This window comes from Hyla sarda, chromosome 5 (assembly GCF_029499605.1).
Source record: "Hyla sarda isolate aHylSar1 chromosome 5, aHylSar1.hap1, whole genome shotgun sequence".
Taxonomy (NCBI): Eukaryota; Metazoa; Chordata; class Amphibia; order Anura; family Hylidae; genus Hyla; species Hyla sarda.
Window position 1 is genome coordinate 204,562,557 of NC_079193.1, and position 27,566 is coordinate 204,590,122.

Consider the following 27,566-nt stretch of genomic DNA (forward strand, 5'->3'; position numbering starts at 1 on the left):
TCAATGCAAGTCTATGGGAGGGGGCGTGACGGACGTCAGGCCCCCTCCCATAGACTTGCATTGAGGGGACGGGGCGTGACGTCACACGGGGCGGAGTCGGGGCGTGACGTCACACGGGGGCGGAGTCGTGACATCAAGAACTTCTGTTCCCAAGGTCGGGACCCCAGACCCTCCAGCGCTTCCGGACCAGAAACAGGTGGGTGCCGCATGCTATATTGTAGGGGTCCCCAGCGGCAGGACCCCCGCGATCAGACATCTTATCCCCTAGGGGGGGGGGGGGGGGGTACCTAGGCATTTGCCAAAATCAGCACACAGGCATTTGCCAAAAGCGTAAGAAAGAAAAAAACTGTGTGAACCAAACCAAATATCTGCAAGTTTATATATTCTCCATCTGTTTGCCTGCCCTAAGGGAATTTGGATTCCTACAAGCAGGTACTGAGAATTGAGGATTAGAAATAGGGTGTTTTCTCCCCAAGAACGGTGTTTCCTATTTCATAAGACTTGTAAATATTTCTTTCAGGTTTCTCAACAGACGCCACATAGTTGTGGGTCCTCTACTGTAGAAAGCTGAGGAATTTTTATACTCCCTAACACCCAAATTCAGGAAAAGGAGGCCCACATTGCAGTACACTGAAAAGCCTGTGCAGAATCCTGTATTAACCTCAATAATAGGTATACCATCAAGGAAAAAAGTCAGCAGCGATCCAATACATTCTCTTTAATGTCCCGTTAAATAGAGGGACCATTAATTTCCAAACCCATGGAGTACTACTGAAAGTTAATCTGAATATTTTATATCCTTTTACTCATTCCAGCCAATGACTCTAACATTTTCTGTCTACAAAGATGCCACTAATCTTCTAGCCTCAGACCCCAATCTAACAAGTAAATGTTATATTTCTCCTTTTAGAGTAATTCGCGTAAAATAAGATATGTGCTAACTCATTATTAACATCTCTCCTGTTGCTATTAGAATCCATAGTGATATTTCTTGAAGAGCAAAGAAGTTTCTGGATGTTCATTCGTAAAAGGTGTACGTTTATTCCTAGTTATGAAACTAAGTGCAGTAAAGTGGATATTACATGTCTGAATGCTCTCACTTTATGGCGACTCTGGTATATACAGCCAAGAACAATAGGGCTTTTCCAGCTTGACTGGGTTTATGGGCCCTCAGCACATCTTCTCCAGTTATGTGTTTATTATGCCTCTTCAGTCATTTCAGCATACTTCAAAGTGCATGACTGCCCTGACTGAGACTACGGCAGTAACTAAATGCAATTTTAAAAAAATGCAAAAAAATAAATAACAATATTGAAATTAAAAGTTTAAAAAAAGAAATGAAAGTTTTATTTAGGCAGGGCAAAACAAATCAATTGGCCTGTTCAGTCAATAATTGCCACCTGTTATAGAGGCCTTAAAGGGGTACTCCGGGGAACTAAACCCATAGCCCATCCTTTCCCTCTCACCAACCTATTAGTTTAAATATCATTCACTAGCTATGTGAAGCAGTTTCCCTCTTTCAGATGTCACTTACATGCAGGGAGTGAGAGAAACTCGTCATATTCAGATCCTGCTCGTCTTTGTGTAAACCCCTCAATGATACTAGCCCCCACCCTCCTGCAAGGCAAATACCACGTGATTTCTGGCTTTACAGGCACGCCTCCCTTCCCCCTCTCCTCCCTGTGTGTTGGCAGAAGAAGCCTAGTGAAGATTCTCAGTCACAACTCGGCACATAACGCTGTTCTTTTCCGGCTGTAGATCTAATCACTGACTGCTCCCATTCAGAGCATAGCATGATTTATTGCTGTGGGGGGGGGGGGGAAGGATAGTTTAAAAGAAAAGACATGTAGTGTGTGCTGCTGACTGTTTACAACAACACTGTATGTACACAGCAATTGGCTGGCAGCCATTACACAGAGCTGCACTGACTACTGGGAGTTGTAGTCTGGTCTGCAAGCAAGGTAAAAGAATATTAAGGAGACTACAGAGGCCACAAGGGCTGCCTAAACCACATGGATAACTACAGGGGACACAGAACAGGTATTGTGGTGGTGCTCTGGGACATTTTTATTTATTGTTTTCTCCTGTACTTACACGGTTGTTTACTAGAGATGAGCGAACTTACTGTAAATTCGATTCGTCACGAACTTCTCAGCTCGGCGGCTGCTGACTTTTCCTGCATAAATTAGTTCAGCTTTCCGGTGCTCTGGTGGGCTGGAAAAGGTGGATACAGTCCTAGGAAAGAGTCTCCTAGGACTGTATCCACCTTTTCCAGCCCACGGGAGCACCTGAAAGCTGAACTAATTTATGCATTAAAAGTCAGCAACCGCTGAGCCGAGAAGTTTGTTTACTGTAAGTTCGCTCATCTCTACTGTTTACCTTCTCCACCCTCACTACTTATCTGCTCATCACTAATAAAAATCCATATTCAGCAGAGTGAAGACAGGTTTGAAGCTGCGCTGAGATCAGTTTTTACTGCCCATACAAGTCTATGGAGGTTGGATGGGCTCAGGGAGTCCCAGCGGCAGGACCCCTGCAATCATACATCTTATTCTCTGTCCACTGAATAGGGGTATAAGATGTATAAAGCCGGAATACCCCTTTAACACCGCAGGGCGGACATTTATGCCCTGCTGCGTTAAGTATCGGATGTCCATATACGCCTATGGTGGAGCATTATCAAAACTTGTCCAGAGGAAAAGTTGTCCATAGCAACCAATCAGATCGCTTCTTTCATTTTTGAAAAAGGCCTCTGAAAAATGAAAGAAGCAATATGATTGTTTTTTTCATTTATGAAGGAGCATTATGAGTAATTTTTTGCAGTCACCTGTCATTTTTTTACCTGTACCATTTTGGGACTTTTTGATCACTTTTTTCTGGGATGTGATGTGACCAAAAATTAAAAAAAAAAAAATTTGTTTATGCCCTTCAGCATCATCAATAACATTATGTTTTAAAATTTCAAACATTTTCGCATGCGGCAATACAAAATATTATTTATTTATTTATTTTTTGAGGTTTGATTCATTCTAAAAATGGGGAAAAGAGGGTGATTAAAATTGATATTATTGTTTTTTATTTTTAAAAACAGAGAAATTGGCAAATTAAAACCAAAAATACAGGACAATTACAAATATGACCAAAGCACAGGAAGAGCTCCCTATGGCAGGAATGAAGGCCTTCAGAAGGCCTCTGGCTCCTTTGGTAGGCAATCGGCATCTGACAGATGTGGCACCTTTCAATTTACTCTCTGCATGCCACAATAGCTATAAATTGCCACACGCAGAGGGTTAAACTGCTGACTTTGGACTTAAGTCCAATGCTGGTAGTTACAAGCAAGCAAGTGTTGGTTGTAATATAAAGCTGACACCTGCTACATACAGAGAGGGGCTCAGCTCCTGAGCCTGCTATATATGCAAAGACATTAAGAGGTTAATACTGTAGCATTAAAGGATAACACCTTTAAAATCTGTAGGACCTTTTTCTGTATGACCTTTATGCAGCAAAATGCACAACTGTGGATTTATTGCTGAATTTGATATCCCCCATTTAAAGGGGCACTCCGCCCCCAGACATCTTGATGTCTGATCGTGGGTATCCCACCACTGGGGACCCCCGCAATCTCAGCTGCGGCCTCAGAGACATCCAATGCACGGAGCAAGCCAGTCATCTGGCACGGAGCAGAGGCTTGTGATGTCACGGTCATGTCCCCTCAATGCAAGCCTATGGGAGGGGGTGTGATGGAAGTCATGCCCCCTCCCATAGACTTGCATTTACGGGACGTGGTCGTGACGCTCCAAACGAACACCGTGTGAAGCAGGGAGATTGCAGGGGTCCCTAGCAGCGGGACCCCCGCAATCAGATATCTTATCCCCTATCCTTTGGATAAGCCAACGGAGAAAACCTGCTCTATATCCTAAATCTACAGCAATTATGCAGCATAATCTAAAATACTGTGGATTTAAAATCTACACCGAAGATCAATTTATGCATGGATTTTTTTATGTAACATTTGGATTTCTACAAATCCCATCCACTTTGCCGCTACTGTAATACGCTGCAGATTTTCCACGTGCAAATCTGGTGTGGAAAATCCATAGCATTTTATTACCCTGTGTGAACATACCCTAAAGCAATAAAGAGTATTTAGAGTTCAAGCTCAGGTACGAACTCATCACAGTAAAGATGGCTTCCCTTCATCCCATGCTTTCCTTTCCCAATTGCTGCATTCAGCTACAATATAAAGCACAGTGCTTTCTTTCAGCGCAATCTAGTGTTGTTTGATAGGCACGGTGTGAAACTGCCTTTGCATGCCGAGTGAAATCTAAATAATTAGCCGCTTCCATAAAAGTTGATTGGTGTGAGTACAGAAATTACCGTGCAGCTACAAAGGTGTGAAATGGGTCTTTCTTACTGAGGTTTGCTCAGAGGGAATGTACAAGAAGGGCGTATGAAGCTCTAAGCAAGGCTATGCTGCCCACCGTTAGACATGTGCTCCAAAAGAAAAATCAGAATTACAGAGGAGACCAGCCAAGAAGGGCTCAAGGTCTTGACTTACAGTATTAATATTAATTACCTGGCAGACATCTGAGCGGATGCCAGTTTTCCAAAAACCCTGGCTACTCAGTTCTACTGTCACTTCACGCCTCATTGTGTTCTTCTGTCTGATCTTTTGAAGAGCCTCCTAGTTAGATGAAAGGAAAATTGTTAGGTTGTGAAATCTCAACAATAACAAAACACTATAGGTGGAGGAAATCGCATCAAATCAATGTGTCTCAAACACACAATGCTAAGCAGATGCCATAGATATACCGCAGAGAAGAAATCCTATCGAAATAGATGGATGTCTGCTCAGTGATGTGGCAATGAAAACTTCATCAAAGTAGGGCAGCAAGTAATATTTAAGCATCATGTAAACACAGATTAAGTAGACCATAAAGCTAACACTGCAAACAGCCCGACCACAGTGAACTGGAAGATTAGGTTATTACGGAGAACATATGAACAGGGAATAGAAACATCCATGAGCATGACTCCATTACTGAATTAGTGACAGCAAGGACATTCTGCATACTCATACACAAATGAATCACTGGGTGCCCAATAATTCTGCTATCTAAGCATGCATTGTGCAATACAGGGTGTACAACACACTAAATGGCTGCAAAAAAAAATAAAAATGACAGTAATGTATTGTATTTACATAACTAGCCCATCTACACCAGCCAGCCATAACATTAACAACCGCCTGCCTTATCAGCAAAACAGCCGAAACATTGAGACTTGGACCCCATGAGACCTCTGAAAGTATCTAGTGGTATCTGGCATTAAAGGGGCTGTGCAGCAAAATAAACCACCTGTATATGATGTCAAAAATATAATAAAGACCAGTGATATGAAGAGGAGATCTCATATTACTGCTTTTTAGATTTATTTTTCTTTACATAAGAAAGCAGTGAGCCTCTTCTGACGGAAACTACTGTGACTGAGAAAGGCTTTTCGCACCCTTATGAGTGATACAGCTTATTAGCAGTAATATGAGCTTGTCCATTCACATCACTGGTTTGGTCCTAAGCAGACAGGATGGGAAGTGGGAGTTTTCAGAGTGTGGAAAATGATATCACAGCTACAAGCCAGACAGCTCAGCTGATATGGAAAATCTGCACAGTCTTTAAGTTGTGTGTGTGTGTATGTGTGTGTTTGTGTGTGTGTGTATATATATGTGTGTGTGTGTGTGTGTGTGTGTGTGTGTGTGTGAAGAGGGGGCTCTAAGGTTTGAACCAGACTTCTCTTTCCAGCACATCTCAAAGATGATCGAGTGGATTGTGATTTGGGGAAATTGGAGACCAAGTCAACACCTTAAACGTTGTCATGTTCCTGCTGCCAAAAAATTCAACTACCGGTATTTATACAGTATGGCAAGGTGCAAAATCCTGCAGAAAGAAGCAAAGTCTGTACTGTGCCTGCAACAATTAGGTAGTTTGTACATGTCAAAGTAGCAACCGGATAAATCAAAGAAATCAAGGTTTCCGAGCAAAACATTGTACAAATTATCACACTGACTCTACTATCTTGCTTTCTTCCCATAATACATCCTAGTCCTATCTTTTCCGAGGAAAGGGATGCACATACATCTAGTTGTTCACAGGATGTAAAAGAGAATGCGATTCATTAGGCCAGACCATCTTCTTTCATTACTCATGGCCAAGCTCACATTCCCAATGTAGGCAATTCAATGTGTGGACAGGGATCAGCATGGACTCTTTAACCAAGCTGCAGCTACACATTGTTATACATAGCAAGCAGCAATGCACTGTGTTTTGTGACACCTTTCTATCAAGCCCAGCATTAAAGAGATTGTTTAACAAAGCTATTCAGGTCTAAATTGATGCATTATGTGAAATGAAATGCATTTCTAATGTGCAAGCATTTCTGAAGATGTACTGTTAAAACTCTACTGGGATCTAAGTTACTTTATTTAAAAACAGCACATTTTCACTTTAAATATATATGTGGCACACATCTGATTTTACCAACTTTGCTTTGTGAAACGACCACTTTAACTTTTATCAGCAATATGTGCTACAGTGCTCATGACCCAGTTGTTGCTTCACCGGCTGCCCTTCCTTGGTCCATGTTTGGTAGGTAATGACCACTGTATACCAGGATAATTTAAAAAGATCAGCCATTTCGGAAATGCTCTAAAGCAGCTGTCCACAGGGAATGCAGATACCAGTCGCACCAGGGCCTAAGGGGGCCCCAAGACACATCTGCCCCATAAGAGACCAGTATTGTAAATTGCACATGAGGCCCTGTTGCAGATTTTGCATTGCGGCCCAGAAGCTACAAGTTCCATCTGAGTCCTCCCATATTTCCAGCTTCAAACACATCTTCAAGAACTGCCTGTTCTTCCCTTCGCTTTTAAGTGGTTATAATGTCATGGCTGATGGGTGCATGTCCACTTCGGAGTCATCAACAGCTAGGTCAATGTGTATCTAATGTAGAAGATTTGATTAGTATCCCTTGCAGTATAACAGTGTACAAGACAAGTGATCCATCAGAGTGCACTGACCTTGTGAGGGCCACATGTAAAGCAAATGATAATCCATGGATCACTGGTCACCACAGCAATTCACAAAATAGCACGCACCAATGATCACATATTGAAAACTTTTTGAAGGATTCAAATGTCTAATGGTTTTGTGGGGAGATATATGGTTTTGTGGGAAGGTTTGGCGTAGAAGCAGCAGGGTGCAGTCAGCATATTTTAGATCTTCGACTAAAAATGAACACTCCAGGAATGATAAAGACTAGATAATTCTATGCACATTACAAAACAATAAAAAAAAAATCTATTTTTATCACTTTACCAAGGAACCAGTCTGATCAAGAACAGAAACGTTTGGAAGTGGAAAGAGAGGCTGGTGCAGAATACTGAAAACAAAAGAGCAATTTAAAAGGCAAAACTGTTTTCTTTTAAATATCATTCCACCAGAAACCTGCACCGAGTAAGTGGCAAAGTATTCCTTGGGGTTTTAAGTGACAACCCTGAATATCATGCTGAGCGGAGACTAAACTCTGCCTCATTAATTGTTCTCAGGGAGTAAAAATAAAGCTTACCTCCCGCTGGACCAATTTCTGCTTGTCAGCTTGTTTGACTTTTGGGCTATTAGCCAGAAGATGGCGCAGTTTTACGTAGCTTTTCCATAGCTTCTGGTACCTGTAAAAACATGAAAAAAATGATCAAAGAAGAGATAATCCTAAAATGGGCTTTCACCAGGAGAATAGAGCAATGGCGCAAAGCATTTTCCATTCCATCCGCCATTGATGCCCATTGACTTGATAATGGAAGAGCTATCAAGAGACATTTTCTACCTTACGTCACCGTTTTATACTGCTGACCCCAGCATGCCTCACTTTGTAGTAAAATGAAACATTTCAAAGATGATCAGCAGTCACTGATTCTACGTTTCCTAAAAGCACTGTCCATTTGAATCTAAGAAGAAAGTGTTCTGTACACCTGGAACTTTATTATTCCCATCAAAGTAAATGACACCCTGTCGTAGTCTCACTTCCTCAAGAGACAAGCTATTTCTCTCCATGCTCTTTTCTAAAGTTTCAACAAACATTATGTGGATTGAGCACCTTTTAGCACTAAGTAAAAACGGAGATAAATAACCAGTGTCTGCTCGCTGAAGTCATTCTGCAGGGTTTGCTTTATAGCGGTTTATGGGGAAAATAAGAACTTCATTTGAAAATATGTTTGTGAAGCATAGCCAAAGAGCAGAGCCTCCAAACCTGGAATACGTATTACTTGGTAATACGGTTTTCCAGTCAGTAGTTTTGAGAGTTATCATGGTCATTCTGGCTTTCAAATAGTGTAAACTAAAGGCATTCACTATAATGCCACTATCCGGATAAATATCCCTACCCATACTTTTTCGCTTTGCCCATGTTTAGTCTTCACTGGAGTTATGGATCCTACAGCCTCTGGGTTCATTTAGGAAGTATATTCATACAGTGGACTTTCATGAGGATTTAAGCATGAAAGAATAGGATGGAGGACATAAAAATAATAAAGGTTTGTTCACAAATGGCAATACACTAATACAGCAGCAAGCCAAATAGAGGAAAAGGTTAAAGAAGCACTCTGGCATTTTTTGCCTGTATAGTGTGATACGGGCCGTTATTAAAGAATAATATGGAGGCTCTTGTGTGTGTTTGACGTACACCTGTCTTAGTTGATATGTCATACCTGGACTGTCTACTATCTTGGCACCCTTATTCAGAACCTTGCTGCCTATACTTCCCATTACTCTGGCTCTTTGGATGTTGAGTAGGCAGAGTGTCTTCACCCTGCACTTACTAATTTGGGTCTGAGCCATAGACTCAGAAGAGTAAGTGCAGAATGAAGATACTCTGCCTCCTCAACAACCGAAGAGCCAGAGTAATGGGAAGTATAGGCGGCAGGGCTGGAAATGAGAGTGCCCAGATGGAAAGACCCCTGTCAAATATGTTTACTGAGCCTTTTAAACCGCTAAATGTTTAAAAGGCTCAGTAAACATATTTTACTTCTATGTATAATGGTGAAGTTTGATGGGAAGATTTGTTATTTCCTGCATAACACTTGTACACTCGTTCACTAAATGTATGACAACAATTTGGTAATAATAATAATAATCTGTATTATTTGCACACTGTAAGCCATAATGTGTGCCGTCCTTTTGTTGGTTTTGCCAGCCAATTACACACAACACAACTGCGTGCCAGGATTGTGAATGGATATACATGTACACCCATTTGCATGAAGAGGTTGTCCAGCACAATAAAGCTTTATATTGTGTATTAGATTATATATTCTGATTGCACTTAAAGGGGTATTCCAGCATTTTTTTTTTTATTAGACTATGCTACAGGGGCTGTAAAGTTAGTGTAGTTCATAATATAGTGTCTGTACCTGTGTGTGATGGTTTTCTCACAATTCTTATGTGATTTCCCCCCCAATATTTATTTTTACCAGCATACAAAATGACTGTTGTCTCAGATTTTTCCCAGGTTGCAATGCGGACGTGACCTGACTCACTAGTCAGCTGATGAAAGGGAGCCTGTCTGCTTCAATGGGTGGAGGGATCGCTTGGTGGGAGAGAGCTCAATCTGCAACTAATGTAAAAGCTGTAGGCACCCTGATTGAAAACCACAGGTCTTTTGAATGTATGCAGCTCATTTATGTTTCAATGGGTGGGGTGGCTGATGTGTGGGAGGGAAGAAAATGGAATTATGGGATTTGCAGGCAAAGAAGATAACTCAAAAAGGAAATACCAGTAAACAAAAAGCTAGCCACAGTGTTATGGTTATCTCACAACATAGCCATTTATCCCCAAGACAAGCGCAGATCCTTCCTAAGCATGTCCATTACTGTCTGCCAGGTACATACTAAAATCACCTTATGGTGGATAACCCCTTTAATATCCATTATAGGTCAAATCTACAGGCATCTTCCTGCCGAGACCCATTTCTACTCTTGGCACATAACCAGTGATGCGACTATAGAGAGGTAAGGTCTGCGTCAATTTAATAGCTAAGCAGGTCCCATCATCCACCTCATCTGATTTACAGACAAAGGGAGGGGTTGATTTAGCTACTCACCTAAAGGGGTACTCCGGTGGAAACCAAAATGTTTTCAACTGGTGCCAGAAAGTTAAATTTGTAAATTACTTCTATTTAAAAAAAATCGTAATATTTCCAGTACTTATCAGTTGCTGTATACTACAGAGGAAGTTGTGTAGTTCTTTCCATTCTTACCGCAGTGCTGACACCCCTGTCCATGTAAGGAACTGTCCAGAGCAGGAGCAAATCCCCATAGCAAACCTCTCCTGCTCTGGAGAGGTCATGACACAGAGGAGTCAGCAGAGAGCACTGCAGCTTATGGACTATAAAGAGTTTTGATAAACCTATATACCACTCACTCCACTTTCCAAGAAAAACGTGAAGATAATACCAGATGTGTATGTCACTTACAGTCATATGATGTATAGTTAAAGGGTACCTCTCATCAAAAAAACTTTTGATATATTATAGATTAATGTATGCAGAATAACTTTACAATTGCATGTTATTAAAAAATATGCTTCTTTCTATTTAATTTTCCACTTTGAAGAAATGACCACTAGGGGTCGCCCTACGAGTCCTGGCAGCAAGCATTTCAGACTCATGCTGGAGTCCTAAACACTACGAGCTGCCAGTCTGCTTTGTTCACAAAGGAGAACACTCAGAGCTGCCAGCCTGCTTTTTTCACAGCCTGTTTTTGGCTGTGAACAAAGCAGGCTGGCAGCTCTGAGTGTTTAGGACTCCAGCATGAGTCAGAAATGCTTTCTGACAGGATTGATAGGGAAAAATACAATAGAAAGAAGCATATTTTTCATTAACATGCTATTGGAAAGTTATTCAACAGTCATTAATCTAAAATATATCAAAAGTTTATTTGATGAGAGGTACCCTTTAACAGTTACCAGGATTTGCAGTCACTTTATGATCAGTGGGGGTGTAATCTCTAGGAACCCAACTGGCCCTCAGAATAAAAGGGTAAAAGCACTGATTTAGCATTGCGTCCCTTTCAAAGTTTTCCCTGTGCAGGGAACTACAGCTTGGCCGGATCATCTGAATGAAACATTGGGGTAGCAATGTAGAGAAATACAGAGAAAGTACTAGAGCACTAGACTACCACTGTAACCATTTCATTGTAAAGATTGTAGTGGTCCCAGAAGTTGGACTCCCATGATCATAACTAACTGCATATCCTACCAATAAGCCCTCTCTTTACCAAATAGAAATGGCTTTTAAAATGTATTTTTTTTTTTAACCAGCCATACTTTATGCATGGGTAACTTTGCAGGTGTTATTGTGTCCATAATTTCAAGCATACAAGCAAAAAGCCCTGGGCAATGACCAGGGCACATATACAGTGGGGCAAAAAAGTTTTTAATCAGCCACCAATTGTGCAGGTTCTCCCACTTAAAATTATGAGAGAGGTATACCTAAACTAAGAGACATAATGAGAAAAAAAAATCCTTAAAATCACATTGTCTGATTTTTAAAGAATTGATTTGCAAATGATGGTAGAAGATAAGTATTTGGTCAATAACAAAAGTTCATCTCAATACTTTGCTATATACCCTTTGTTGGCAATGACAGAGGTCAAACATTTTCTGTAAGTCTTCACAAGGTTTTCACACACTGTTGCTGGTATTTTGGCCCATTCCTCCATGTAAATCTCCTCTAGAGCAGTGATGTTTTGGGGCTGTCATTGGGCAACACGGACTTTCAACTCCCTCCAAAGGTTTTCTATGGGATTGATATTTGAAGACTGACTAGGCCACTCCAGGACCATGAAATGCTTCTTACGAAGCCACTCCTTCGTTGCCCTGGCGGTGTGTTTGGGATCATTGTAAAGCTGAAATACCCAGCCACGTTTCACCCCAAAAGCTTCACAGTAGGTATGGTGTTATTTGGATGCAACTCCGCATTCTTTCTCCTCCAAACACGACAAGTTGAGTTTTTACCAAAAAGTTCCACTTTGGTTTCATCTGACCATATGACATTCTCCTAATCCTCTTCTGGATCCAAACGCTCTCTAGCAAACTTCAGACGGGCCCGGACATGTACTGGCTTAAGCAGGGGAACACATTCTTGTGATCATTTTGACACCACTGGGTTAGATCTTGTGTGGAGCCCCAGATCGAGGGAGATTATCAGTGGTCTTGTATGGCTTCCATTTTCTAATAATTGCTCCCACAGTTGATTTCTTCACATCAAGCTGCTTGCCTATTGAGCAGTGTTCCCAGCCTGGTGCAGGTCTACAATTTTGTTTCTGGTGTCCTTCGACAGCTCTTTGGTCTTCGTAAAAGTGGAGTTCGGAGTGTGACTGTTTGAGGTTGTGGACCGTTGTCTTTTATACTGATAAGTTCAAACAGGTGCCATTAATACAGGTAAAGAGTGGAGGACAGAGGAGACTCTTAAAGAAGAAGTTACAGGCATGTGAGAGCAAGAAAACTTGCTTGTTTGTAGGTGACCAAATACTTATTTTCCACCATAATTTGCAAATAAATTCTTTAAAAATCAGACAACGCGATTTTATGGATTTTTTTTCTCATGTCTCTGATAGTTGAGGTATACCTATGATAAAAATTACAGGCCTCATCTTTTTAAGTGGGAGACCTTGTACAATTGGTGGCTGACTAAATACTTTTTTGCCCCACTGTAAATTATAGAGGGGGAAGAAGGATCACATTTTTGTAGTGTGGATAACCATTAAGTGCAGTGTATAGCTTGTATATAGATTTGTATAAAAATTTTAATTTCAATATTGCTCACAGTTCGAGCTGGAGGAAGATCATCAATAATAACTAATCTTTGATATCAAGAATAGCGCTCAATACTGTATGTATATAATTAAAACAAAAATTCTCGGGAGCACACTGATGGTGCATAAACCTGCATCTATATGTAGAAAACCAATATATAATCTGCAACTACAGGGCTCATAAGAAATCATATGCTGATCCCCTAATACTACCAAACACTGTGCATGTTTAATCCCACCACAGGCCAATTTACTGCGACAGGTATGGGGAAAACTGCGATAGATAGAAATAAACCTAACAAACTAGAATGTCATCAAACAATGTAGGGTATTCTGTGGCATTCTACTGGCAGTGATGCATCAGCATATAATTTCTTAGGAGGGCAGTGCTCGTAAATTATAAATTGGAGGAAAATCATGCTTGGAGCCCTTTATTGGTGGTCTCTGCCTTAGTAATATTATTAAAAATTGCATTCTAGGGATTAGCCTACAGGACTATGTGCCTGCTGACATTCTGGAGGGGGGGTGAGATTTTCCAGCAGCTGCTGTGTAGGTGCAAACCTTTACAATAACAGTCATATACTCACCAGGTTAATGGACAGGCTGTCTAGGTTAAATAGTGAGAATAAAGAGCCTAAACAGACAGCGTTATACAAGCCAGAGTCAACTGTAAGCAATTAAACTAATCCTTATCAGTATTGAGAAACACTAACATTGCTAAAAGCATCTGAGATGAGCAATCACCACTTATAAGCATTCACATATATATATTCTTTGCCTGGCATTCCTCCTGCCAGGGGTGCACTACTGCCCAGGGATGCCATTTGTCTTGATTTTGCTAAATAACAGTGTTTATATATGATAGTACTGTAACCGGGTCCTCTATCTTGCAGCAAGCATCCCCTGTTGGTAACTAGCCATGGATAATTAGGCTCTTGTCTCTCAAAGTTTTCAATAAACAATTAGCTGAAGAACATGAATCTTCATTAAACACTTTATTGAAACCATGACAGTGACAAATACAAGTAAACAGGAGTTCAATGTATGTAATCAGTATAAATTGCAATGTTTTCTTTGCGTTCTAGATCATGAGCTGCAGATGAAAAGGGCTTCGCTCTTGCAGGGAGGGGCTTGGGGGGGGGGGGGGTCGATATGCAAAGACTGAAGTAACAAGGACATGAGCCTGGACACGGCAATCTGGAAATTCTATAGAATGATTAGACTCTGTTTTTTTTCAGATATTGGATTTCCTATTACTGTGCAGTACCATGCCTAAAATATATTCAATTACATTTAGGAAATGACCCACCTCTCTTAACACTGACCTCCGCATTCTCATTACTAAAATGTATAACAGCTCCTAATAAGCAGCCGCTGCTGTGCCTGCATGTCATTTGCGAAAAACTGGGAAGCAGCATTTTTCTGAATAAAAGGATTATAGAATAGTATTATAATAAATACACACACACACAGGGTCCTACACATGGGTTTTTTAGCTATTTTCTAAAGCCATATTAGAGCCAATTTGAAACCCCCAAAGGCTCCTAAACATATAAGTTGCTCCTACTAAAATCAGCAAGCCCAGGCAAATTTTTACTAACTAGATTTTGTGTATGAAGTTGTGTAGTTCTTTCCAGTCTGACCACAGCGCTTTCTGCTACCACTTCTATCCCTGTCAGAAACTGTCTAGAGCAGGAGAAGTTTGTTACGGGCATTTTCTCCTACTCTACAGTTCCTGACATGGGTCAGAGGTGGCAGCAAAAAGCACTGTGGTCAGACTAAAAAGGACTACACAACTTTCACTAGGTCATGTAAATGCTTTATATGTCTCCTTTATGTGTATAGCTCCTGTATTTAAAAGGAGTAGTCCAGTCCTGAAAAACTTATCCCCTATCCTAAGGAAAGTTTCAGATCGTGGGGGGTCCGACCGCTGCCCCCCGCGGTCTCCTGTACGGGGCCCCGGCACACTAGCCAGAGTGTGCCTGTTGACCACGACACGAAGCGGCAGACGACACACCCCCTCAATACAGCGCTACGGTAGAGACAGAGATTGCCGAAGGCAGCGCAAACTGTAACAAAGACGTGACGAAGGAGGGAGCCCCTGTACTTTTTATGACTACTAATAAAAGTACCCTTATCCTAGACCTTTACTCCCGTGTCATCTCGTCGGGGATGCGCCACCAGCTAAAGTTGGGATCTTCGTTGGAAGAAAAGGAACCTCTGCAGGGTATTCCATCTTTCCAACATCTGCTTTTCCTGCATTGAAATCAATGGGACTACGCTGCAGTAGAATTTCTGCTGTGTGAACGTAGCATAATACTTCCATGTTAAAAACAAAAAAATTTTGAGTTGAAAGGGTTATCCCCCAACTCTTACATTCAAAACGGTATTGTAGGGATTGTTTTTATTCAGCCTTTGTGCCCATAATTCCCAGTTATAACACTGTGCAATATGCTTCTATTGCTCTGTCCTGTTTTCATGCAGGGGACCCACACCGGGACGTGCCTTTTTATTTTACTGTGGTCTCTAACCTTTCCCAAGTCACATGGTCTCCAGGGGAGTGTGGCTATGCTGCAGTGGGTGGGTGGATAGGTGGGTAGAATGGATTTACTAAAAGTAATACTAACCACCCACCGCAGCATTGCCATGCTTCCTAGGAACCATGTGACTTAGGACATATTGTCTCTGGCCATATGGACTGCTGAGAAAACAGTAAAACAACAAGACTTACACTACAGGTGTGGGTTCCATGCATCACATCTATTTAAAAGCTACAAAACCAAAAAAATATTGATTAAAAAAATGGATAACTAAAAATAAAAATAAGCTGAGGGTAGATTCCACATTTGGTGACCACATACAATAAGAATTCCCTATACATTATATATATATATATATATATATATATATATATATATATATATATATATACACACACACACATATATATATATATCTATTTCTTATATTAAAAATTCCTACACCTTCCCATCCATTTCCTTTTCAGCTACTGACTTTGAAAGGTGACTCTACAGTTGTAAGAGAGACTGTCAAGCAGTGATATTTACAAAGGGTATAAGGTACACTAACACCATCCTGTTCTTTAGTTTTATTTGGTTTTATTTAGTTTTATTCTGCCTAATATTTTTCTCTTCAGGTTATACTTCTGTTAATTGTTAAGCCAAACCACAAAAGCCACATAACACTAAAACTCAATAAAACACAAGATGGATATAATCTCACTTAATACTTCAGCCAAACTGGTTCTTCAGGGAGACACTTAATAGCATGAATCCATAAAGATTTACTGTACGTACAAGAATCAAAAGGGGATTATCCACATTGATCAGTTTGTATGTGTATACTCACCAACAACCTCAGTGAGAAGTAAATCAATATTTTTTGTGATACACTTTTATTAATATTAGGGGAGAAAATCCAATTACACCATGTATCTGACCTCTGTTTCCATTGCAGTAAAGTGCAAGTAAAAAGTACAGATTTTGAGAGCTCAGTCCTTCCAAACTTCAGATTAAAAAATAAAGAAATAAATAAAAAAAGTTTATAGATTGAGGTGGTTGGTTGCAACAACTCCACATTTACAGGTTGTAATTTTTCAGAACTATTAACAGGGTTCTCTCATGATCAAAAGATATTCCCTATGCTTAGGACAGGATAGTTGGGGGTCCAACTGCTGGGACACCTATTGATCTCGAGAAGGGAGGTCAACTGTCCCCCCAAGTGATTGATGTGGTTGTGTGCATGATCGGCCTCAACTCCACCTGTTTTGGGAACTTCCCAACTTAGCCAAGTACAGTGCTCGGCAATGTTAGAGATTGAATGAAGTGCTAGATGGGCATGTGTGGTGTGACACTATTCATTCAGAAAATAATCTATTCTAGGGATTGGTGGAGATAGGTTTTACATGATCAAAAGGGGGTGGGAGCGCAACACGAGTATTAAAAAAATGTTAATACTTTTGATTCCACACCCAAAGTGGAAACAAACAGGGCGCAGTATTTGAAAAAAAAATAAAAGGCCTGTTTTTTGATTACTGGAATACCCCTTTAAGTTTTTGGCCACGATTCTAAGCATCATGTCTGGAGAAAACTAGGAACTGCTAGTGAGCTTCCCAATATCATAAAATAGAGACATATTCTTAATAAAAACCTGTTATAGGGAGCTCTGGACCATAGAATAGACAAAAAAAATGTATATTCCAACCATACAGTGACCCTAAGCACACAGCCAAGTCAACGAGAGAGTAGCTTAGGGACAACTCTGTAAATGTCCTTGCGTGGCCCAGTCAGAACCCTGATTTGAACATTGAACATCTTTAGAGAGGGGCTGTCCACTGATGGTCCCCATCTAATCTGACAGAGCTAAAGAGGATCTTCAGAAAAGAATGGTAGAAAATCCTCATTTCCAGGTGGACAAACCTTGTGACATCATTCCAAAGACAACTGGAGGCTGTGGTCACTGCCAAAGGTACTTCAACTAAGTACTCAGTAGAAGGTATGAATACTTCAGTCAATGCAATATTTTAGTTTTTTTCTTTAAAATAAAGTAGTAAAGATTTCTAACATGCTGTTTCTACTTGGTCACTATGGGGTATTAAAGAGTTACTGTTATTAAGAACAACTTTTGACATGTCAATCAGACACGTCAAGTTATCGACCGCACAGAGACCTCTATACAGAGAAATGTACGGATCTCTTGGCTGGCCAGGAGCGAAGCGTAATGACCCCCACCTTCCTGGCTAATAACTCACGATCACAGCGGGTCTCAGGAGTAAGATCTGGTGCGGTCAACAACTTCTGACATGTCTGATCGACATGTCAAAAGTTGTTTTTAATGACCACAAGTGCAGAATGATGGGGAAACTTGAATTGTTTTTTTCATAGTAGTTAACGTCTGCAACGTAACAAAATGTATAAAAAGTAAAAGGGTCTGAAAACGTTCCAAATGTACTGTATGTGGAATCATCTTAATGGGATGTTTCAGTCCGAGTGCCTAAGGCAGCACAAGCTGTAAATACGGCCCTGTGGGAAGCAAGGTCTGTTTTTATGACTAACTCTACCAATAAATAAGACCACTCTGCAGATTTCTACCAAAATGATGCCTGAAAATCTCCCCCATAGTATAACTTCATTGTATGTATCTCATGCTCGACTATATTGATTCAACATATCTATTGAACTAATTTACTCGTATTAAAATCTTACATGATAAAAGCCAATAATGACCACACAACATATAACCAGTAATGTGTTTAATAACCAGAACTTACTGTGGGTCTCCGGCATAGCTGAGCTGGGCAGGTCGTATACCAAAATGGACAATAATGGGGAATGTAATTACTTCTGGGTTAAATTGCTCCCGGTCAAGCTGATCAATTCGTACCGAGCTTGGTTTCTGCAAATTCAAATAATAATGAAAGAGTTATCCAAAGCAGGAAAAACCATAACTATAGCGGTGTTCACATATCATTCATACAGAACTGCAGGGGATGTTGGCCTGTCAAAACTGCTCTTTAACTGGCGTAAAAAAGCCCTAGGAAGTCGTTCTGGAAATTTCACAGCTCCTTTTTCAATGTCAGCTTGAATACAATGAAGGTGTAGAAGCGTCGATGTTGTCCTAGGGGACAGGAGAAAGGGCCAAACTATGGGCCTTTCTAAAGCGATCGTTTTCTGAGAAAAACATTAATGAACTACATAGATAAACATTACAATCATTTACACTTATGGCATAGAAAATGAGACCGGTTAACTCTTCTGATGAGAAGTAATACAGCAAAACCAGAAATCACTATATATCACACCACATCCATGATATAGGGGAGATTTACTAACATTCACACCAGTTTTCTTTTTTAGGCTTTCATACGGTTTTGTTCTGGCTTTATTTATTTTTTTTAAATAACAGCCACTGCAGTTTTTCATGCAAAGTCAGGAGTGGATCCAGAAGGAAGGAGAAGTGTAAGTCCTTCCTTTATACAGTGGTCCCCCAACATACGATAGTAATCCGTTCCAAACGGACCATCGTTTGTTGAAACTAGAGATGAGCGAACTTACAGTAAATTCGATTTGTCACGAACTTCTCGCCTCGGCAGTTGATGACTTATCCTGCGTAAATTAGTTCACCCTTCAGGTGCTCCGGTGGGCTGGAAAAGGTGGATACATTCCTAGGAAAGAGTCTCCTAGGACTGTATCCACCTTTTCCAGCACACCGGAGCACCTGAAAGCTGAACTAATTGATGCAGGAAAAGTCATCAACTGCCGAGTCGAGAAGTTCGTGACGAATCGAATTTACTGTAAGTTCGCTCATCTCTAGTTGAAACCATAGCATGTTGAGCGATCTGTGCAATGTAAAGTATAGGACAGTGGTCTACAACCTGCGGACCTCCAGATGTTGCAAAACTACAACATCCAGCATGCCCGGACAGCCAACGGCTGTCCGGGCATGCTGGGAGTTGTAGTTTTGCAACATCTGGAGGTCTGCAGGTTGAAGACCTCTGGTAGAGGAAGTACTCACCTGTCCCCGCCGCTCCGGACCGTCACCGCTGTCCTGGATGTCTCCTTCCATCGCTGTCGCTGCGTTCCAAGGGTGTCCCCGACGCTCCAACAAGACCTCTGCTTCCCCGGCATCCTCGCTCTCCATCGCCGCAATCACGTCGCTACGCACGCCGCTCCTATTGGATGATGGGACGGTGTGTGCAGCGACGTGATGACGATGAAGGAGAGCGCCAACGATGCAGAGGATCCCGAAGAGGACGCGCTGGAGCCCCGGGGACATGTAAGTGATCGTCAGCGGACCAAACGGGGCACCGTAAACGGCTATCGGGTGGAAGCTGAAGCAGTCAGCGCTACCGGGTAGCCGTTTAGGCGATGGATCAGAGATACAAAAGCATTGTATGTTGATGCTGCCTTCAACATGCGATGGCCTCTGAGAGACCATCATATGTTGAAATGATCGTATGTTGGGACATTTTATATATCCTACATCTTGAATGCTCAGTGTGTGGTATGTGGACTTCATACAATACTCAGAACGTATCATCAGGTAAGGCAGCAGGTCCTTGGCGTATAAATATGAAAAATCACATATATGTATTAGGGTAAAAAAAAAAAGCTATTTTTATTCACCATATGCTGTGCTTAAAAAAGGGTACATAAAAGGAAAAGAAGAGTAAACACAAAAAAAAAAAAAAAAGAATTATTGGATCGCTGCTTCTTCCTTCTGAACGGTGTTTCATAGATGGTGGCATTGGTTCAGCTACCTGGAAGTTCAGCAGACATGAAGTTTTACTACAACTTTGTTGCTCCAAGTGAATGGTGGAGTTTCTGATAACATTTTTTGAGCGAAAACCTTATATTCCCTATTCCTCTGGAATCCCAATTTAGTTTTGGCTTAATATAACTGTATAAAAAAATTGCAGTGGCGTATTTGCAAAAACACACTTATGCAACTTAACAGGGTATCCCGGTCTAAAACTATATTTTTTCATATCAACTTACAAGATTTGTAAATGACTTCTATAAAAAAATTCTTAATCCTTCCAGTACTTATCATTTGCTATATACTACAGAGAAAGTGGAGTTGTTATTTTCTGTTTGACCACAGTGCTCTCTGTTGACACCTCTGTCTGTGTCAGGAACTGTCCGGAGTAGGAACAAATGCCCATAACAAACCTCTCCTGCTCTGTACAGTTCCTGACACAGATAGGTCTCAGCAGAGAGAACTGTGGGCAGACAGTAATAACTATACAACTTCCTGTGGAGCATACAGCAGCTGATAAGTATTGGAAGGATTAAGATTTTTAAATAGAAGTAATTTACTAATCTGATTACCTTTTTGGCACCAGTTGATAAAAAAAAATGGTTTTCCACTGGAGTACCCCTTTAAAGTTTAGACAAGCAGTATTTCTACAGTAATAAATGTTAGTTTATATAAGGGATCAACCGATTATCGTTTTGGCCGATATTATCGGTATCAGCAATTACCTTGCCGATAATGTCCCGCCCCCCCCGGCCAAAGATGACCATCGCCGCTGCTGCCCCATTGCCTCCCCCCATCCTCTACCCACATAACGCCGCCGCCCCATCGCCTTCCCCCATCCCCGGTGTTATAATTACCTGTTCCTGGGGGTCCTGGATCCTTCTGGTTCCTGCGCTATTGCTGTGTGCTGCGTAATGACGAGTGACGTCCCCAACGCGATGTCACCGTCGGTGTGCACAGTGACAGCGCAGGACGCCAACAGAGCCAGAAGGATCGCGGACCCCAGGGAACAGGTAATTATAACACCGGGGACAGGGGGAGGCGATGGGGCGGCGGCAGTATGTGGGCAGAGGATGGGGGGGGAGGCAATGGGGCAGCGGCATGTGGCCAGAGGATGGGGGGGGGGGGGTGATGGGGAGGCGTTGGGGCAACTGTGGTGGTTAAACTCAGGACAGGCAGGGGGAAAGAGGCGGGTGGCGGTCTCTGGCACTGCAAAAGCCGCTGCAGTTCATTGATTTAAAGCGCCCGCTTTAAATCATTGATCTGTAACAGCTTCTGTCCAGCCGGGGGGGTTGAAATAGCCGATAACTTATATCGGAATATAGGTATAAATTATCGGCTATCAGCCTGAAAGGTGACAGATTATCGGTATCGGCCCTAAAAAAACGATATCGGTCGATCCCTAGTTAATATATCTGTAAATCCTTTGCAGAACCAAAACTAAATCAGGTTTTAGTGTTGTGGATATTCTCTTATCTGTCAGAGACCACACATTAAGCAGGCCTCTATGAAGCAGAGGAATGGAATGCTTTGTGGTGACCCATCACTGAATAGCTGCTACTTCTAGGAAACCTTGTGACCACCTGGTAATGTTTGTCATTAATAAACATAGAAATAACTCCATAGACCTAAATGGATTTCTGGCTTCTAAAATATAGTTAAGTAGATTTAAAATGCTTAAAAAATGACATTAATGTAATATAATTTATTCGGCATGTTCAATGCCCCCCAGCCCCCGCCAAATGTTTTAGATCTCAGACCTTCAGACCCCTGTAAATGGGCACTGTCAGATATAAAAACTTTTGATAAGTGGTAAAGCATGCAAAACCAATAGGTCAAAAATCTGCCTCCCTGCCTCCTAGGATACATACCAGCCTGGCTGTGTCCACTCGTCATCACCTACTTCACGGACACACTCCATGATTGACAGGTCTGCAGATCTAAAGCAGCTGTGATCGGCTCCCTCACTGTCTGTGTTTACTTCACAGTCTCCTCGTGTGAGGAGAAGGGGGGAGGGGCGGGAGTACACTGCTGCCTGTGAGCAAATGATGAAAGAAGCTGGTGACTGAAAATGGGGACTGAATGGAGGAGTTTTTGATTAAAAAGTAAGTGTCCCTGCATGCATATATGTGTGTAAATCTGTGTTGTCTAGCTAACATGCATGTGTATGAATAAATTATGTCAATGTGTGTATGTTTGTATCTAATACAGGGGGACTACAATCACATGCCTCCAGCAGTTGCAAAATTACAACTCCCAGCATGCCTGCACAGCCAAATGATGTGTGGGCATGCTGGGAGTTGTAGTTTTGCAACAGTAGGAGGAACACAGCCTGCAGCAACACTGCTGTAAATCTGAGTTTTACCAATCATATGCCTCCAACTCAAAGGATGTGTGGGCATGCTGGGAGCTGTAGTTTTGCAAAAGCTGTAAGCACACGGTGTGTGTGTATAGCATAAAACCAGAAAGGAAAGGGTTACAGATGCTCACTCCCTAAACCAGTGAATGAGGAGGGTGAGGGAGGGGGAGTGGTTATCACCTGAGGAGAAGAAAAGGGACCCGCCCCCCCTGCTTCTAGTCAACAACATTAACCCCTTAATGACTCAGCGTTTTTCAGTTTTTGCATTTTCGTTTTTTCTTCTTCACTTTTTAAATTCAGAAATAAAGCTAATTCTGAGAGAAATATAGGTCATAGACACATAAAAATGATATGTACATGATCAGGATGAGATACTGAGCAACATATAACAGTTATTTAATTTTTGGGTGATCTGACAGGTACGCTTTAACTTTTTGGGAATGGTAGTTTATGTGCAATGCCAGTTAAATATGCATTATTACATATTTGGTGGAGTAAACAATTTTATATTAGCAAATATTATTATGTATTTAAATATAATTAAAACCTCCTCCTCTAAGCCACTGCAAAGCTTAGCATCTCGCAGACCCCATAAACTCTCAACACACAATGCATTCCTTATGCATTCCAATGCAGTCCAAAAACAACTTATCAGCAGGATAGGGGATAAGTGTTTGATTGCGGGGGTCCGAACGCTGGGAACCCCCCTCCCCACCATGATTTCCTGCACAGGGCCACGGCTCTGCCGCAGCTCTCCAGTGCAGAAGGCGTGCCGGCCGCAATGTGACATTGACATAGTTGTATGGGAGAGGTGGGGAGGCAGCGTTTGTGCCTCCCCGCCTCTCCCATAGAGCTGTATGGGGAGGGGGTGCACCGTCGACCTCTCTAGGTTGATGCTATGTGCATTAGGCTCACTCACTGAGCGCTACTGCAGGGGCCCCCTTCAGGAGATCGCGGGGGGTCCCAGCGGTCAAACACTTATCCCCTATCCTATGAATAGGTGATAAGTGTCTTAACACTGCTGTTGTACTTTAATCCCTACTTAACTCACAAATTATCTTCTCCACTATGGTTATTTTTATCCTATTCGTCAATTTATCTAAACAATAATAGTCCAACTAATCGATTATAAAAATAATTGTTAGTCGAAGCCCTAATTAAAATAGTAAAACAAATATTCAGCTGCTTATTAAAAGGGACACTGTCATGAGTGTCACCTGCACTAACAGGTAGTGTGGACAATGATGCTTATGATACTTAACTACACCCAAACCATTGTCCCGTTCATTTGTCATCTTCTCTAGTCTGGTGGCATGCTTGATGCATGGCAGGAGCGTGCTCATTTCACCATTGCTGCTTCTCCGCTGGGTCCCGTTGTGAGCAGGCCTGAGGAAGCAGCAGCAGTAATGTCAGCTAGCTCCTGCCGTACACCAAGCCGACTGCCGGAATAAGACGCATAACAGATGAACGGGACCAAGGATCGAGGGTAGGTAAACATTGTTACAGTATAATTTGTGCTACCCGCCTGTCTTCAGCACCTGTGCTGCTCTGGGCTAGTCTGAAAATATGGAGAGGTCCAGGAAGGCCTGATAACAAGACATACCAAAGTCCTTAGTAAGCCAAGTCTTGCCAGGAATTTAACTATTTCCATCTTTCCCTGGATAAGATATACTCTTTCTGAAACCTAGTATCCACATACAACATCAACTATTCATGTCACTGCCCCACAGTTTGTTTAAAATATTGCACAATAAACCCCCATAGGCTAGCATAAATGACCTGACAGTTTTACTTTTTTTAAGACGTTCTGCTAGTTGAATAGATACATATGGAGTGATAGGATTTACCAGATAAACACTTACCATTTCTGGGTTTGTGACAATCATTCCTTTACATTCTTCTGCATATTTCTGCCATTCAAGCTCCTCCCACTGAAGCATGTTTGCAATCTCTTCTTCTGGCACTAAGGCCTTGTTACTCCTTAGCAGGTATAGTAATACTTGGTGCATGGAGAGAACTTCTTTACCCCCATCTGCAATTAACAAAATTGTCATAACACCAGTTTTCAAAAGCATACGTTACGTTGTTATGGCACCAGAAAACATTTCTTACGCATCAGTCCAGATTTAGACAAATATACATATGCAATCCCTATTGTTGGGCCTTCTACCGTATAAATGCAAATTGTCCAATGTATGCAGAGCAACAACCAACCATAAAAGCAAATACCAAAAAAACAAAAAACAACATTGTATTAAATGCTTCAAAATTAATAAATCCACATAAAAGCGGAAAGATAACAACCAGACAGAAAGCATAACTGGGTGGATATAACAACTCCTTCAATACCCAATCCAGAGAAAAATAAGAGGTTCTGTCACAAAGCATAATACATCATTTATATTGATTTATTGAGGTGTGTTGTATCACATAATAATACTGAATTTTAGGTCAGCAGTTGTTAGAAGTGACTTTATTTATGTATTATGCCTTGTGCTGACATAAAATTCAGTAGTATTATGTGATACAACACACCTCAATAAATCAATATAAAATAACTTGGAAAAAAAATGAAGGCATTAAGGAAGAAGTTTCTTACATCTAACCTACACTTGGTCACTCTTTACAGACAAGTTCCAAACCTTTAGGCCAACGGATGCCATGTAAGGCCATTTTCACAGTATGTATTTCATGTTCCTATTTGTGCAAAATACAGATGCAATGTTCCTGAACCTATCAATTATCTAATTTCAAATATTCAGTATGTTCTATTCTAGTCCAAAGCTACCTAATTTTTCCTCTAAAAGTCAATGAAAACAATCAGCCTTTAATTTTCATCCAAATTTGCACCTGAATTTGTGGCTAAGCAATGGGAGAAATGATGGCTAAAAAACACATTACACAAAGCTTAAAACACACAATCAATAGATAGACAATAAAGAAGCATAATAAAAATTCTGTGCTCAGTGTATTTCTATATTTCATTGTACTCATGTCACTCAGACCCTATTATTTCTCTTCTGAAGTACGGTATGAAAATATTCTATTCAGCAGCTTCTAATTTTCATTGCCAATCAGAGATGGTATAGTACAAAGGTGACGATCAAGTGGGTTGTCACTCAGCATCGCAGAGACCCCACAAGGCATAAATAAGGATTGTTTTTCTTTGGGTGTAAACTAAGTACAGGGTGAAAAGAATGTCACTATGCATGTGAAACAATGCTCACACTATCCTTAAAATGAAGCCTCTGTAACGGGAACAGCTTTATAATATGTATTTATTCACTGCAGGTGTATTTGTTTTTGTTCACACTGTAGATTCAGGATCTGCAGATAGCATAGTAACCACACCTGAGCTTGTTGTGACGGCAAACATTAGGGTATCATATTGTCACATACACAGCAGGGTACACGAGTCAGAACCTCTGGCCTTCACTGGACACGTGAACATGGGATGTGACTAAAAGGGTACTCCACTTACACATTCAATTATCGCAGTAGGCTACAGAGGAGTTTTTCATAGCCCAGTCCTTAAATTAAACTGCTGCCACCAAGTTGTCACATACACAATTCGCCAGTAAGTGATGTTGGTCTGACAAAGTGGTTAATCTATCTCCACCAGCTCATTCGTCTGCTCACCTTACACCCCAACACAGCGCACAAAAACACTGCCACTGCTTATCTTACACTGGCCATAAAACCCAACAAACACACACACTTTTTCAGCAGAAAGAATAGTAAACCCTGTCCAAAGCTATGGATTCTTTCGGAACATACATAAAACAAAACCTACTTGTAAGCAGCTTTTATACATAAATGTCTTACAGGTTGGGGGGGGGGGGGGGGAAGCTTGGACTGGAAAATAGTCATCTGCCTGCCCTTTGGGCCTTGGTCGTGTAGGATAGGGGATAAGAGAGTGGGGAGTCTGATCACTGGGATCCTCTGTAATGTCTAGAATGGACTGCTGGATCCCAGAAAGAGGGCATGCTGCAGATGGCATGGTTCCATTTACTTCAATGGGAGTGCCGAAGATACCCAAGTACAGCGCATGGCCATCTCTGGTGCTGCCATAGAAATGAATGAAATAGAGTGCATGCCGTCTACAACACATGCTCTCTATGAGAATCGGGCCCAATTCTGGAGATTGCAAGGGATCCCTAAGCAGCAAGTGTTCAGTACGTGAAACCAATATATTGAAAGCATAAAACATTGTCAATTGTAAGATTCTGAGCAAGTAATGGCTAGAAAAGTAGCTTAGAGCATCTCTGAAACAGACGGTCTTGTGGGTAATACTGATACAGTTTTTAGTACCTACAAAGAAGTGATCCAATGAAAACCTGGGTGAATCAATCCAAAAGTTAGACCTGGATATAAAAGAAGGGTGTCAAAACCCACAAGTCAGCATACTGAGTAAGGAGCACTAGTCAGAACAACAATTATTGATCATCAGTACTGGGCCACGGAACAATGGAAGAAGGTGGTCTAGTTTGAAGAATCACATTTATTTTCATCATGTGGACAGGATTGCGTACCTAGGGGGAGAGGGCACTAGGACGCATGAGAAGAAGGCAAGCCTGTATAGACAGTGTGATGTTTCATGGGAAACTTTGGGTCCTGCCATTCATTATTTATACACATAGGATCTAACTAAACATTGGTGCAGACCAAGTACATGGCTAGATAGATAGGTAGATATGTCTCCCATATTGGATTTAAAAATCTGATCTATAACTCTATGGGACGGACAGTAAAATTGTTGCTATAAAAACTAAAATGTAACCAATATTTTCAACTTCTACAGAAATAACACGAAACCAGAGCTGCATAGGAAAATGCATTCATGTGTACGACTAAGACAAAACTTACAAAGAGCTTGTATCTCCTGAGATTTGAAAATGCCATTTTAGAGCTCTCTTTTGTGTGAATCTGACATGCTGTTCTTATGACAGGTAACACAACTCAGCTTTACACAATGCACTGGAACATTTCACAGCAAGGTCCATTCAACCAACTTTTGAAATGTGGTTTCCTACACTCAAGCAATAGATCCAAGAAAAACAAAGTCATTCT

General features: G+C 41.3%; 1 protein-coding gene across 1 annotated transcript in view; it reads right to left on the minus strand.

The window, feature by feature from the left end:
- Nucleotides 1-27,566, minus strand: part of DROSHA (drosha ribonuclease III) — a 261,155-nt gene that overhangs the window by 148,802 nt on the left and 84,787 nt on the right. The window contains exons 13-16 of the mRNA XM_056520973.1: nt 24,359-24,528; nt 18,150-18,274; nt 7,621-7,720; nt 4,577-4,684 (exon numbers count right to left, since the gene is read on the minus strand). Coding sequence (XP_056376948.1) covers nt 4,577-4,684; nt 7,621-7,720; nt 18,150-18,274; nt 24,359-24,528 — 503 coding nt within the window. The remainder of the gene's footprint in view (nt 1-4,576; nt 4,685-7,620; nt 7,721-18,149; nt 18,275-24,358; nt 24,529-27,566) is intronic.